The sequence below is a fragment of the Macaca nemestrina genome, chromosome 10 (assembly GCF_043159975.1).
Source record: "Macaca nemestrina isolate mMacNem1 chromosome 10, mMacNem.hap1, whole genome shotgun sequence".
Taxonomy (NCBI): Eukaryota; Metazoa; Chordata; class Mammalia; order Primates; family Cercopithecidae; genus Macaca; species Macaca nemestrina.
Window position 1 is genome coordinate 119662520 of NC_092134.1, and position 14523 is coordinate 119677042.

Genomic DNA, 14523 nt, shown 5'->3' on the forward strand with positions numbered 1-14523 from the left:
TGGCCAAGACTCTACTTTTTCATGTGAAATCTGCCACTTAGTTTTTAGAATAAAAAACTTCTCTGATTCCTATCTAGGCTACCAGATTCTTCACTTAAAGAGAAGCCCCCTTTTGTGAGATGCTTAACTTTTCAGCTTCCACTCTTTATATGGTGAACATACAACTTATTATTCAAATAGGGACAAGTTTGAGAATAGAAGGGGTAACTATTAAAAATTATGGCCAGAAAAAGTTACAAACTGATATTGTGTGAAGCAAACAAAGTTGTATTGTCTCTAACTATTAAGAAGGAGAATGAAATTACTTACTAAGGTCATGTAATGTGCTAAGTGATTTATATCTATTACCTCAATTTCAAAACCATCCTCTGATATTGAGGCTTGGGAACATTTTCAGTCATGAATCTGAGGCTCTGTGACATTAACCCAAAGAGTCAACATGTCGTAGTCTAAAAGGAATTTTAGGAACTCAGCTCAGGACACTTTACCATCAGGACTATTGATTTAGCTGTCTGGAGGAAATGCATTACATACACATTTTGGCTGAAAGCCAAATGTTAAAATCAGTAATTGACAAGTCAGATATCACTAGAATAGGAAGAACTTTGGGGAGACAAGATTACATTTGAAACCTTACCAAACATTTTCAATGTCAACATTTGGAAGTTTGACAATATAGTGAAGGAAAAGTAATTTCTCAGCACCATCCACTGGTGGATTATTCCTGTGGTCTCTGTCTGTGTGTCTGCAGTCCTACAGACATGCCTACTTTAACAAGACTAACATTTAGCACATAGTGGCAGGAACTGGGATTCACTGCTCAGCAAATGCCCCAAATCCTGGATCTTCTACTACTGAAAATGTTTGCCAGTCTAAAGCAATTATTTTGACAAGTGTTTGTTTCTTAGTCCCAAAACAGACAACACAGAAGAAAACTATAAGGAATTGACTTCTTAAATTTGAATTTTGACTGTGGAAGCAAAATGCACATTGCAATTCTCTGCTTTCTCTAACACTGTCTTTTTTCTTCCTATTTGTTATTTATTCATTCAATCAGTATTTATTTATTTATTATAATTACAACTTTTAGATTCAGAGGGTACATGTGCAGGTTTGGATATATTGTGCAATGCTGAGGTTTGGGGTACAAATGATTCCATTATTCAGGTAGTGACCATAGTACCCAATAGGTCATTTTCCAGTTCTTTTCTCCCCTTCTCTCTCCCCCTTCTAGTACTCCCCAATGTGTATTGTTCTCATCTTTATGTCCTTGTGTACTCAGTGTTTAGCTTCCACTTATAAGTGAGAACATGTAGTATTTGGTTTTCTGTTCCTCCATTAACTCACGTGGGATAATGGCCTCCAGCTGCATCCATGTTGCAAAGGACATGATTTCCTTCTTTGTATGGCTGCATAATATTTCATCCATATATATGTCACATTTTATTGATCCAATCCACTGTTGACGAGCATCTAGGTTGTCAATAAATATTAAGCACTTTTTTAATGTCTCAGGCAGCATTTCAGGAAACGGGGATACAACAGTGAACAGAAGACAGAAGTCTCTGCCTTCGTGGATTCTATATTCTGGGCCTTAGGGATATGGAAAATAAACAAGACTATAAATCAAATATATAGCATATAAATAGTTTTCAGTGCTAGAGAGAAGAATAAAGCAGGGAAGAGGGATATGAGGAATTCTGTATTGTGATTGGATCAAAGATGATTTCTGATGATATTGTTTTTGGAGTATTTATTCCTCATGGAACTTTTTGAGGGCAGATTTAATATTTAACGTTCAGTTCTTCATAACAAGATGTAAAGAGTTCCAATTTAGGACTTTTTTTTCCTTGAAAATCTCATTGTCTTTAATGGAATTAAATAATGTAAAATTAAATATAGTTCTTCAAGGTTATTTTGTCTAATGTTTTGAGTGTCAGTATGTAAAATAACTCTATGAAGACCTGACTTATTTAATGTCAATTCTGTTATTCTGCTTTGTATTATTTAAAATTTTATAAATATTAGTTGGCAGAATAATGATGTGGCGTTTTTCCTAAGGTTATATTCCAGACATGCTCTGACTTAATATTTCCTTTAACTGACAATTTACTCTCCTAGGTAGTAAATAATACCTCAGAATTTTTTTGTATATAAAACTAATAGCTTTCATAATAAATTTATTATTGCAGCATTTTCTTCTTGCAATATTAAATATTCACTTACACTTCACTTGACTGATAGAATTTCAACATAGAAAGCACATAAAGAGATTGTCATTGTTTACCCCTATATTGCGTATAAGAATTGTAGATTGCATATTGCTTACAAACAATAAACTCCGATGACACTCCCTGTTTGTGCTGCTCACATTGATGCCCTGATTAGGTATCAAGGGGACATACATGATCACTTGATCATTTGTCACATGCATGTTCAGGGATGCCAGCACTGGCATTGATTTGGATGTTTGTCTATCTGACTATTTAACCTTCCAAAAGCTAAGTCTAAATAGCTACAGTGTAACAGTAGATTCTGGCCAGATGCTGAGACTGAGGTAGAATTCTTGCCCACCCCTCCTGTCTCAAATTCAATTATCCCTTGGAAGGGGCACAAAAGTATCAGTCATTGGAGTGGCAGCCTCCCAACCTTGTTCCTGTCTGGTGACCAAAGCGTGGAACATGGCATCTCAAAGGGTCATAACAAAGTTCATTCTGATCCTAGGCATTGTTAATTGAGGGGTTGGATTTTCACCGTTATTTGCCTGTTGAGTTTCCTCAGAATCTGACTTCCTAGTCAGTAGGCGCAGTCAACAGATGAGGGCTTCTTAGCTTAACTGATCTTATGAATTCCATTAGGAGGGATGAGAACCTGAGTTACGTTCTAGCAAGTGGTTCCCAGGCTTCATAAGTATTTACCCTTATGCTGCAGTTATAGCATCATTAGTTACAACTGTTGCTGAAGCTTGAATTCAAATAAAAAGCAATTAGATGTTAATTCCAGTACTCAACTCACCTGCAACTGAAACTTAATGATCTGGCAATTTGAACTTGAATATGAAAAAGGAATTGCTTTAGCTTTTTTGATCCTCTGATTTTATTGTCTGCCACAAAAGAAAAGCAAATAATACACAGCATCGGTGCAAAGCATGGAAAAGGGGGTAGGAGCCACATTCGCTAAAAATTCTAAAAGCTGGTCTATAGCTCTGCTCCAGAATTACCTGAAGGTTGGATGGCGGTGAAGTCCATTATTTAATCCGACAATTTCCTAGACATCACAAACAACAGGCCGCAAATCTCAGATCAGGAAATGCTTCCTGGAACCCTGGATGTGATCTAATGTCCTCTTTTTTCCAAACAACCACAGACATCTGTGCACACCTCTGCTGTGACTTTGGTCACATCTCCCTGCATACACAGGAAGTCACTTGCTTGTTGGTTGCCCCTTTTCTTGATTATGTTTTCAGAAGGAAGATCTGATTTTAAATTCAATTTTATATCCCAAGAACCTAGCACAGTTTTAGGTAAGAACTCAGTAAAAATCACTACTACGACTTCTAAAATGACTACTACTATCAGTACTGCTGCTGGTAGTACTGGAGTGCTAGTACTATTCCTGATTTTGCTGCTGCTACCATATCCAGTGTAGCTGGTGAGCTAATGAGGACCCCACTCAGGCACATGGGATATGCATACACATTTCCACATTGGGGTTCTTTTCAGTCACCCCCCAGAGATGGTCATGGCAGAGGGAAGATGTGGAGGCATTCTGGATGAAGGGAAAAGTTTAAGAGTTTATGATAGAAAAACCACTCATATTGCAAAGAGTGATATGATCACTGTGAATTTGCTATACCTCTTGGATTTTACAATATTTCTATCATTTGTGAAATTTTGTATTTTCTATAGCGTATTTGGTTTCCTACAAAAGGTATGATTGCCCTAGCATGGTGATGCTGTAGAAGGAGATGAGAATTTGATTCAACATCATCTAATACATATTTTATCAATAATTAAGAAAACATTTGCTAACCTAATGAACTTAAACAAGTCTCTGAGTCTCAGCGTCAGTTTCACCGTCCATAAATTCAGAATAATGTAACCTGTCTTCTCAGGCTATTTTGAGGATGCAAAGAGGAAACAAATATGAAAGTGATTTGCAAGCTGCCAGGTACTAGGCAACGTAAGGTGTTACATGGCTGTGACAAATTTTCCTTCTGAACCTCCTGTAGCACTTTGTACTGAATGGCACGTTCAGCTGGTTGGAGGCCAGAGCCATGGTCTTGTTGGAAATAAGTACCTGATATGAGGTACAAAGACCTGGGAGCAAAGCTCTGCCCCACCGTTTCACTAGTTATGTGACCTGAGATAAATTACTTGAAAAAAGAATCTTAAAGTCATCCCGCTCATGGGTTACTGTGAGAATTAAGTAGAAAAATATCTGTGCAGGCACCCGGTGTACTGCAGGCAGTTGGCCAGTGTTTACACAGCATTTCTTTTAGGGCAGAGAAAGATACAAATGAATCAAAATGGTTTGGAGTAGGTAACCTGCAAAGAGGAGAAAGCTTGGACGCTGCAGACCTGGCTTCCTACTCTGCCCTGTATGACCTGAGCAAGTCCTAGAACCGCTCTAAGCCTGTTTCCTCAGATGAGAATTGGGAGGAATAATGATGATAATAATAATAATAAAGCATTTCCTTAATTATCTCTTAGGGTTGCTCTGAGGACTAAAAAATATAAGATATCAGCAGACCTGGGATAGGAACTAAACATTTAGCCTATCCTCTCCCAAAGTTTAGCATCATGCTCATGATAATTCTCCTTATTTTTAAAGATAGTCTTAAACCATGTCCAGGTGTTTTCTGTTGATTCAAGAAGAGCCTAGGATGCACTTTTGACAAAATGTTTGCAGTCCAGTATAAAACTTTACCTTAGCCAGGCGTGGTGGCACGTGCCTGTTGTGCCAGTCATTTGGGAGACTGAGGCAGGAGGATCGCTTGAGCCCAGGAGTTTGAGGTTGCAGTGACGGCACTCCAGCCTGCGCAACAGAGTGAGACCCTGTTTCAAAAAACGAGGACGACAACAACAACAAAGAACAACAACAAAAAACCTTTACCATCTCTGGAAGCCACCTTTTGAGTGGCAAAACACCAATAAAAATGAATGAAGGTGGAGAAGAAGAGGAAAGAGAGAGGCAGCTGATGAGAAACGGAGGGCTAGTGTAGGAGCAAGAAGAGACACTCGGTCTAGCAACTTTGATAAGATGAAAGCTTTCTTCCTGAGCTCTTCTCCCCTTGTCTGCCTTGAGCCCTTCTCTCCTGTCCTTCTTCCCATTGAAACCTTCGTGAAGGCAAAGCCAACGAAGATCTCGAGAGTGCAAGGGGAGGCAAAGTGTGGCGGGAAGAGCACCTCCCCGGCAGGCTGAGGAAGCCTGCCCACACCGCAGGGCCCGCTGCAGGGGCAACCTTACTGACTAGGCTGATTCCTGGCAACAATGAGGCTGGGACAGTGTAACAATAAGAAGGAGAACACCTGCCACGTATTGAACTTTCACTGTGTGCTCTACCAGTACCTTCTCAGTGGACTCTCAACGAAAGTCTCATAGGGCAATTCTGCAGCCCTGTCTCTTTGCCCAGTCATGGAGTTAGTAAGCTGCAGAGGCAGGACTTGAAGTCAGTGAGGCTGGGACAGTGTAACAATAAGAAGGAGAACACCTGCCACGTATTGAACTTTCACTGTGTGCTCTACCAGTACCTTCTCAGTGGACTCTCAACGAAAGTCTCATAGGGCAATTCTGCAGCCCTGTCTCTTTGCCCAGTCATGGAGTTAGTAAGCTGCAGAGGCAGGACTTGAAGTCAGGTCCCCCACTCCACCGTCCCCTTTCAGCTAAGGAGGTCGAGCGAGCATTTCTGCGTGAGGTCATTCAGAAATGGTTTATGCCAGCAATTTTATTCATCTTCCTAGAGGTGGAAGTGGTGAATAAGCTCTTTTACTCATGACTAAGTGGAATTTATTTCTGGTAGATTATTAAGTGGAGGGTCATATAAAGATTTCCCCATAGAACAAACATGGCTTAGACTTGAGGGGCTACCTGGGGAGTAGCCTGCAAGCCAGCCCAGAAGGGTGAGTTTATCCCAGTGATGCTGGTAGCTGAATAGCTCTGCTGTAGCTGAATAGCCCAACAGTCTCCAAAGTTAGCTATCCAAGTCTTTTCTGGACCTGGATGTTGGAATTGATCAGTACATCTGCAACTGTAATGATTATTTTTGTCTTTTGACATATCTCACCTGAATCTGAGAGCTGATGTATTTTTCTTAAACATTTTTTTTTAACTGTGAAATATTCTAGTCACGCACTTTGGTGGCTAAAAGAGTGAATTAATAGTAGTCTAATCACCCTGGAGATGCTATGCTTCTGTGAGCTGGCACTGAGGTAAGGCGGCACATCTCTGTGGAAATGACAAGTGAATGAATCTGCTCCTCATTTAACCGGCTGTTCTTTTCTCTCTCTCTGTTTTCTCTCCTAGGAAACAAATGGAAGACTGCTGCGACCCTGCCCATCTCTTTGCTATGACTAAAATGAATTCCCCTATGGGGAAGAGCATGTGGTATGATGGGGAGTTTTTATACTCTTTCACCATTGACAATTCAACTTATTCTCTCTTCCCTCAGGTTAGTATAGAGTTGGTTGCCTTCAATATAGTTTCTTAAATTTCTTGCTGTCATAGAAAAGGGATAATTGAGTTTGCCTAACTCATCAGATTGACTTTTTGTTTTCTTTCTTCTCTCTTAACTTTAAATGCTTTTCTTTATATCTGTCATTTGTGTGTGTGAATAAATCACATAGTCTTTTGATGCAAGGGTGGAAGCAGGATATTATAGAGTTACAGTTTTCCTAGCCTTTCTGATTTGAGTCCTGAGACTGAAGGTAGCAAGAAATGAATGATCAGGGACTTGTGGAATTCTAGTGTTCTGAGGTTGGCTGTGGAATGCCCGTAAGAATTTGTGTGATACTGGAATGTTTTCTTAGGACTGATGTTGCTCAAGGAGTGGGGACCATATGATGAGAAGTTTGCTTCTTAGAGCTCTTGAATGTGGTTAGATTACTGCTGTGAAATGGAGGAGTGGTGGATACGGAGAGGAATAATTCAACTTGACCACTTTTGAAGTGGTCTAAATCAAGCTTTGCTTACTTAATATCTCTTCTTGGTTTTCTGAGCATTGAAATAAAATGTTTTTCTAACATACGTGTAGGCAGCAAGTGGGGGGAAAAGGGAAATTTTATTTTAGGGAACTCTAGCTGTGGGGAGGGGAGATCTTAGGCAAAATTGCAATTAGGGAAAAATTCAGAAATGAATTGTGGCCTCCCCAAGACCTCTTTTAGCCTCCCTTGGTTTGCTCAGATGATTGTACAGAAAGAAAATTTTGAGCCTTGGAAGGTGGGACTGAACCTTTCATGCATCTCTGTTAATAGTCCATGAGACTTTAAAGGAGGAATCCCACAAAGTTGAGACACAGGTTCTGCCAGATCCAAAGTCACACTCTCTATGAAATAGCCATGCTGACTAGCTCACCCTTAGCTATTTTAGTCTAGTTTAATGGTTTTAAAATGTAGTGATAAGGTTTTTCTTTTAATTTTTGAAATAGGAAATAGAAGCTTTAGTTTATTGCTAGTATCTACGTGTTTTCTCTCTCTTCTTCATCTGCCCTTGGGAGTCTTCGAAGTGTCAAAGGAAATAACTAAGAGTCATAATATACGGAATTGAATTTTGTCTCCATCTCTCACTAACTAAATTCCTTGGGTAATTACCTAAGTCGTCTGAGATTCAGCTGTCTTGTCTCTATGATGGCTAGAGCAGCACTTGTCCTATTTACCTTACAGAGCTGTGGAAAAGATCAACTTAGATAATGCGTGGAAATATCCTCTTTTTTTTTTTTTTTTTTGACAGAGTCCCACTCACTGTGTTGCCTGGGCTTGAGTGCAGTAGCATGATCTCGGCTCACTGCAACCTCCACCTTTCAGGTTCAAGCAATCCTCCTGCCTCAGCCTCCTGAGTAGCTGGGATCACAGACATGTACCACCAAACCCAGTGAAGTTTTGTATTTTTAGTAGAGACCATGTTTCGCCATGCTGGCCAAGCTGGTCTCGAACTCCTGACCTCAAGTGACCTGCCCATCTTGGCCTCCCAAAGTGGTAGGATTACAGGCGTGAGCCATCGCGCCCGACTGTAATGCATAATAAATATACTTTATAAACTACAAAGCATTATATGTTTGGTGTTAATGTGCTGATTCATACTTAGTATCTTGAGGCTGAGTCATGAAGAATAGAATTGTATTGGTGAGGGTTTTGGTAAGGTACAGCAATCTCTGTAGGTACTTTTAGCAGAAAGATATTTCAGCAGAAAGATATTTCATATAGGGAATATGCCATTTAAAAAAAATCATTGAAAGATTGGAGAAATGGGAGCCAAAGGTGGTTCCTAGAATTACTGAGTTCAAGAGCCTACTGCTATAACTGTGGTCTAGGGACTGGGAAGCCCTAACTTGCATTGCTGTTAGCATGGCCACAACTGCTTCCATTAGAAATAGGGAAAGAAGATGAGTTTCAACTCTCCTCATCGTTTCAAATCTTCTTCAAATGCTTCTAATGGAGAAATGATTTGCATCCAGAACACTAGTTATGAAGAAGTCCAGGAAAGGCAATTTTTAACTATCACGCTTCATCAGGAAACTGGAAAGAGAGTGGTATAGAGGTTAAGCAAGCCAATCCACAGGATATTCTATGTACGAAAACTGCTACCAACTAGTTGTGGCATGAGGAAAAGATAAGGAAGCAATCTCCTTTAACAGTTCCTCAGGCAGAAACATTTTAAATGAAATCCAAAGTAGCTTTTTTTGTAGATGAGGACTTTTAGTTATACCAACTGAATTCTAACTTTGTATTAGAAAATACATTTAAAAGGACGATTAAAAAATATAAACTAGCCTCCTATGTTAGCTGTCGGTTGCAGTAATAGGGTTGTAAGAAACATTTACTTTGTAAAGTGTGTGCAAATGAATTCTGTGCCTCTTTGTGCCAGTTGCAAGACCAAGGAAACATCCTTGAGTAATAAAGGAAGAATGCTCTTTTCTTGGGAATTGGAAGTCATTACATCATTGTGTATGGGCACAACCATCGCAAAAGGCAGAACCAATTCAATGAGTAGATTTTTTTTTTAAATTGCATATGTATGTATTTTCCTGCTAAGAATCTGAAATGACTAATTAATTCATAGAAATCTTGGTAAACCAGTTTGTATCACTGGAAAAATGGTGTTTTCCCTCTGCTCTCACCCATTATTTCCTAGCAAAATGTTTCTAGTTTGTTATTAGCCAACAAGGTTGCCAGTTAATTGATATGCTTCATTCATGTTCCCGGTAGGAAGATAATAGTGTGTGCAGATGAGGTAGAAATGCAGGTGAGTGGGCCAGGCTCAGTGTTTTCAGCATGAACAAAGCTTCAGTCCTTTCCCTGAGTTTCAGTGAAATAATGCTAAGTCACTCATTTCTAACCTCGATTCTACATCTGTACCTTTACACTTGCCCTTAAATGCTCCGTATATGTTAGCCATCATTATCAATGTTATTTGTTTGCCTACTTTTAACTATTGTTTTTTTGTTGTTGGTACCAAGATGCAATGTAAGGGAGATGCTCTCGTACATTAGGGAACATCAACAGGTCCTGTAGGGGCTGGGGCGGTGAATCCGCAGGAGGTAACTATTGAAATGTCTGTACGTTGAGATTCCACGTCAAACTCCTTTTAGTTAGTTAGTTCTTTGTTATTTGAACCTTCCACAACTTTCTGTAACTTTGTGTTCAGATTTATTCAATTCTGCCACATAATGCTGCGTACATAACTTCATACCTCCATATGACAGTGTTTTGTGTTCTAAAAGTCCTTATCTGCTATCTCAGTAGCATCTTGTGAGCTCTTGAGAACAAGAGGGTTTTCCCTTTTGCGCCCACTGCATTGCTTCCCACTCAGTATAAATATTCATTTCCAACCACTCATGTCTGTCAAGGGCGTTCCTGTCTGTGTCTCACTTGGGCTGGACCCCTGCAGTGCCCTTGCTTGAACTGTAGGAAACTAAGCAGGGCATTCAGAGGTAGCTGTTTCCAAAGGGCTCTGTAAGTGTATTTTGGTGAGATATTTGTTGAAGATTATTAGGCATGAAGGGCAGAATTTTTAACCTTCACAGAGGATTTTTAAAACACGTGATGTATGTGTGCGTGTTTGTATTTGGGGAGGACAGTGCGATGGTATTAGCATTCCCACTTTGAGAATAGCTGCTCCCAGTCCCCTGTGTTGGGACCAGCTCTTTTCTGCTTAGCCAGGAACTGCCCCTTTTAAGCCTGCATGGTCCAGTGTTTGCAGGAATTATTGAATGAACCCTATTTTGGCCTAAGATATATTGCCCCGGAAGAACACAAATTTCCATGGAAATGAGTGAGGGAGTAGCAGGAATGTTAGAAACCACAACTGTGCTGATACCATCTGAAAAACATTTCCTTTTGGTGTTATAAAAACACGGTTGGCTCTCCATTCTCTTACATTGTGATATAAATTACAAACGACTATTCATTTCTCATCAGCATGTTCACCCAAGGCCATATGTAAAGCATCACAAAACATCATTAATGCACCCCACGCAGACACTCATTTCCAGCTTCCTAGATTGACCGTAGGCTCCTGTCATGTTCCACTGAGCCTGGACCTGCAGCGTCCTTGGCCTGTGGGAAACCCAGCAGGACATTTTGGAGTACTTTGTCAAAATAGCCTTGTTAAAATGAAAATATACTTTTTTTTTTCCTTCACAGTAATGTGCTTAATAGAATTCTCTGAGCTCCTGGATATCCCTGAGTCTCACAGCAATTTTTTTTCTTTTGATAAAATTTGGATCATACTATATAATCTACAGAATTTGGTAGTTTTTTTTTTCGACTTATTCGTATTATTGTAATCATTTCCCCTGATATATATCTTTTTGGCTGGAAGGAAACTAAGGGATCTAATGTCTGGTGAGGATTGATCTTTGCTGGACTTTTGTTAGGCTCTGTTGTTAGGCTTGCATCTGGCTGCTTTATAACAGAAACCTGATTGGGGGCAGAACCAAATAGGTGCTTATTTATCTCAAGCAATAAGGAATTAGAGGGTGGGTAGTTTAAGGCTCAGTGATGGCTACATAGTGTGCCATCAAGCTCCCAGATCCCTGTCTTGCTATTCAAACCTCCTTAGCTGATGGCCAAGGAACTTCACAGTTTTGGTTCAGGATCCCAGCAAAAAGAAGGAGTAAGCAGAAGAGGAAAGTTGGACAGATTCCTGCTCACATATCATTAATCAGGACTGAGTCACATGGACGTGTCTAACTGCAAGAAAGGCTGGGAAGTTCAGTGTTCCAGTTTTAGGCAAATGTCTTGCATTTGTCAACTGTATGGGCTGCCTCAGTTTCTTCACATGTTCTCTCTCTCAGCCCTTACAGTGACTCTGTGTGGCTGTTATTATTGTCTCCATTTCATGGATGAAGTTAAGACTGAGAGGGGTTAAATACCTTATTCAGGGTCCCAGAGCTGGTAGGTGGAAGGGCTGGGATGTGAAACCTGGCCTGTCTGATTTCAAAGGTTTTAGTGTTTACTCTCTGGTTTATTTCCTTAGAAGATGTGGGTTCTAGTGGATTAGTTCATTCTTATCACTCAGTCATCTTGAAACCATTTTAAGGTTTTTCACTTCTTTTATAAGAATACCCTTATAAGAAATGGAGAAGTTTCATTTTTTAAATTTATTTTTATTTTATTTTATTTTGAGACAGGGTTTTGCTCTGTTTGATAAACTAAAAGCACAGTGGCATGATCATGGCTCACTGCAAGCCTCCACCTCCTGGGCTCAAGTGATCCTCCTACCTCCATCTCCCAAGTAGCTGGGATAACAGGCATGTGCTACCACACCTGGCTAATTTTTGTATTTTTGTATTTTTTTTTTTTTTTTTGTAGAGACAAGGTTTTGTTACGTTGACCAGGCTGGTCTAGGACTGCTGGGTTCAAGTAATCCACCCATCTTGGCCTCCCCAAATGCTGGAATTGCAGGCGTGAACCACTACACCTGGCCAAGAAATTTCTTTTGCAGCTTTTTGGGAGAAAAAAATAGAGTGTAGATATACAGGATGTGGAATCCTATACAATATCATAGTTTCCCATACAATGCCCTAGTCTCTTTTTGGCTTTGAGCTCCCCGGTATCCCCTGTTGAAAGGAGAAATAAGAGCATTTACATTATTTTGAGTTTTATAAAGGGGAAACCTTGCATTGCTTCTTTGTTAAGGGAATCTAGAATATGGTTCCACTACTATTGAATAATTAAGGTAATTCGCCCTGCCATTCTCTTGGCCTAATGCTAACACTAAAGTACTGTTTAGGGCATGCAGTCTTAAAATCTGGATCCTAAGCCTGGCCTTTCTATGATGACGCTTATGATCCTAGACAAGTCATGGAACCATTCTCAGCCTGAATTTTATAATTTGCACATTGGGACAAATAATACCTGGCCTTTATATTTCAGTATTATTATCATGAGTAACAAAGTTAAAATGAGATAATGGGTTTAAAAGTGCTTTGTAATGAATGCACTATAAAAACATATGATAATATTATTACTGTTATTTTCTTTTTTTTTCTGATTCCAAGTCTAGTTTTCTTTTTGCTTTTTATTTTTTTATTATTATTATACTTTATGTTATAGGCTACAATCATGCTGCTATAAAGACACATGCACACGTATGTTTATTGCGGCACTATTCACAATAGCAAAGACTTGGAACCAACCCAAATGTCCATCAATGACAGACTGGATTAAGAAAATGTGGTACTGTTATTTTCTCTCAAAGTATGTATGGACTTTAGCATTGCTTTGGCATTTGGGTGATGCCAGGAACCCATGGAGCAAAACAAAAACTAAAACACCACTAAAAAAGGGGTGAAATCAATTTTCCAGGACAGCGAAAAGAAATAAAGATGTTGAAGCTGGGATTTTGGAAAACATAAAGTAGTAATGGAGAATGCTATAGTCTTTGTTTCATTATATTTGGATAATAATTGCAGTAAAGTAAAAGGGCAAGGTGAAATAAATCATTAACTTCCAGTGAATTAAGATGGTGATCTGAACAATGAATTGATTTCCACTGTTCTTCAAATGACTCTGTAACCGAGAAGAGCAGGAAAATGGATCATCACTGGATGTCCAGATATCTGTTATCTTCATAGGGAAAGGAAAACAATTGATTAGAAGTGAGGTAGTGCAATGGAGTTGCTCAGAAGAATAGCTGACGGGAACTTTAAGATGTCTTGTTTTTCAAATTGAGAAATAATTAAAAATTAAGACATTTCTTTAATGAAAATTTGCAGGTTGTCTGTGGTTGAGAACAAAATGGAAAATAAAGGAATGCTCTATCTTGCCATGGTGTAGATCTTTCTAAATTACTTGACAGTGTGTAAAATTTCGTACAAAGGCTGATTATGGCTCAGGATTCTAGCTTCCTGGGAATAATTGAAAAGAATTCGTGACATAAATTACCACTGAGTCACATCTCATCCTGTAGGCCTGATGGGAGTGATAGCTTTTCTTAGGAGGTGTTACTGTTCCATGTAACATTTTCTTGTTAGGTTTGCTGACATGACAGGGTGTTTCCCTGTAGAAAAACTTGGTATACCTTTATTCTTTTTTATTTGATTGGTTGCTTAATCTTGGTTGCTCTTACAGACAAAGGTCCAAGTGTAGAAAGGAATTTGCATCCTATTTTAATTTAGTTTTGAGCATTTGTTTGGATACTAGGAAGCCTCTGTTTCATTTCTATTAATATGCTCACTTGTACTTTTAAACTCTATTAGGAGTCGCTTAAATGAATAAACATATTTGATTAACTTACAGAGAGGTATCATTTCAACCCTGAATTTTCTCTGGCTTAATTAATTCAGTCAAATATTCAAGATGTATGAATAGGTACAGAGAACCTTTTCAGAGTGTTTGTCTATGTTCAGATCAATTCACTATCTTCCTTCTAATTCATTGTCTTCCTTCCATTGATGGTTAAAAATTCTTAGATCACAGATGAGCTAGCAGAACATTTTTTTAATCACTCATGGCCTGACTAGCTCTACTGTGTTATCTTCAGGGTTCAGAACTTCTGAGTACATTGAAGAGACTGACCCTAAAGCTAGACTTGCCCAACACAATGGGGAAAGGGGTTGGCTAGGGATAGGATAGGGAGTGAACATAGCTTTGGGGGCTAAAAGGAAGTCCAGCCAGTAGCCAGAAAGGGGTATTGCAGTTCTTAATGTGGGACACTGTTGGCAATAACCAGAAGATAATAAGGAGTAACATGATGTGCTGCTAGTATGTGGGATGCAGAGATGAAAATGGGTGTGGATGGAGCTATATCCAGAGATCCGGTTAAAGCAATTGACTTCAAGTTCCCAGTCTCTACGCTGGAGGT

The 14523-nt window shown here is 39.3% G+C and overlaps 1 protein-coding gene across 4 annotated transcripts in view; it reads left to right on the forward strand.

Annotated features, from left to right (window-relative positions):
- LOC105492107 (ST8 alpha-N-acetyl-neuraminide alpha-2,8-sialyltransferase 1) overlaps nt 1-14523 on the forward strand; it is a 144738-nt gene that overhangs the window by 42701 nt on the left and 87514 nt on the right. For 3 of the 4 annotated variants that reach the window (XM_011759007.2, XM_071072072.1, XM_011759006.3), the window contains exon 2: nt 6526-6670. The exons of the other annotated variant lie outside the window; for it this stretch is intronic. In XM_011759007.2, coding sequence (XP_011757309.1) covers nt 6526-6670 — 145 coding nt within the window. The remainder of the gene's footprint in view (nt 1-6525; nt 6671-14523) is intronic. 4 annotated transcript variants of the gene reach the window in all.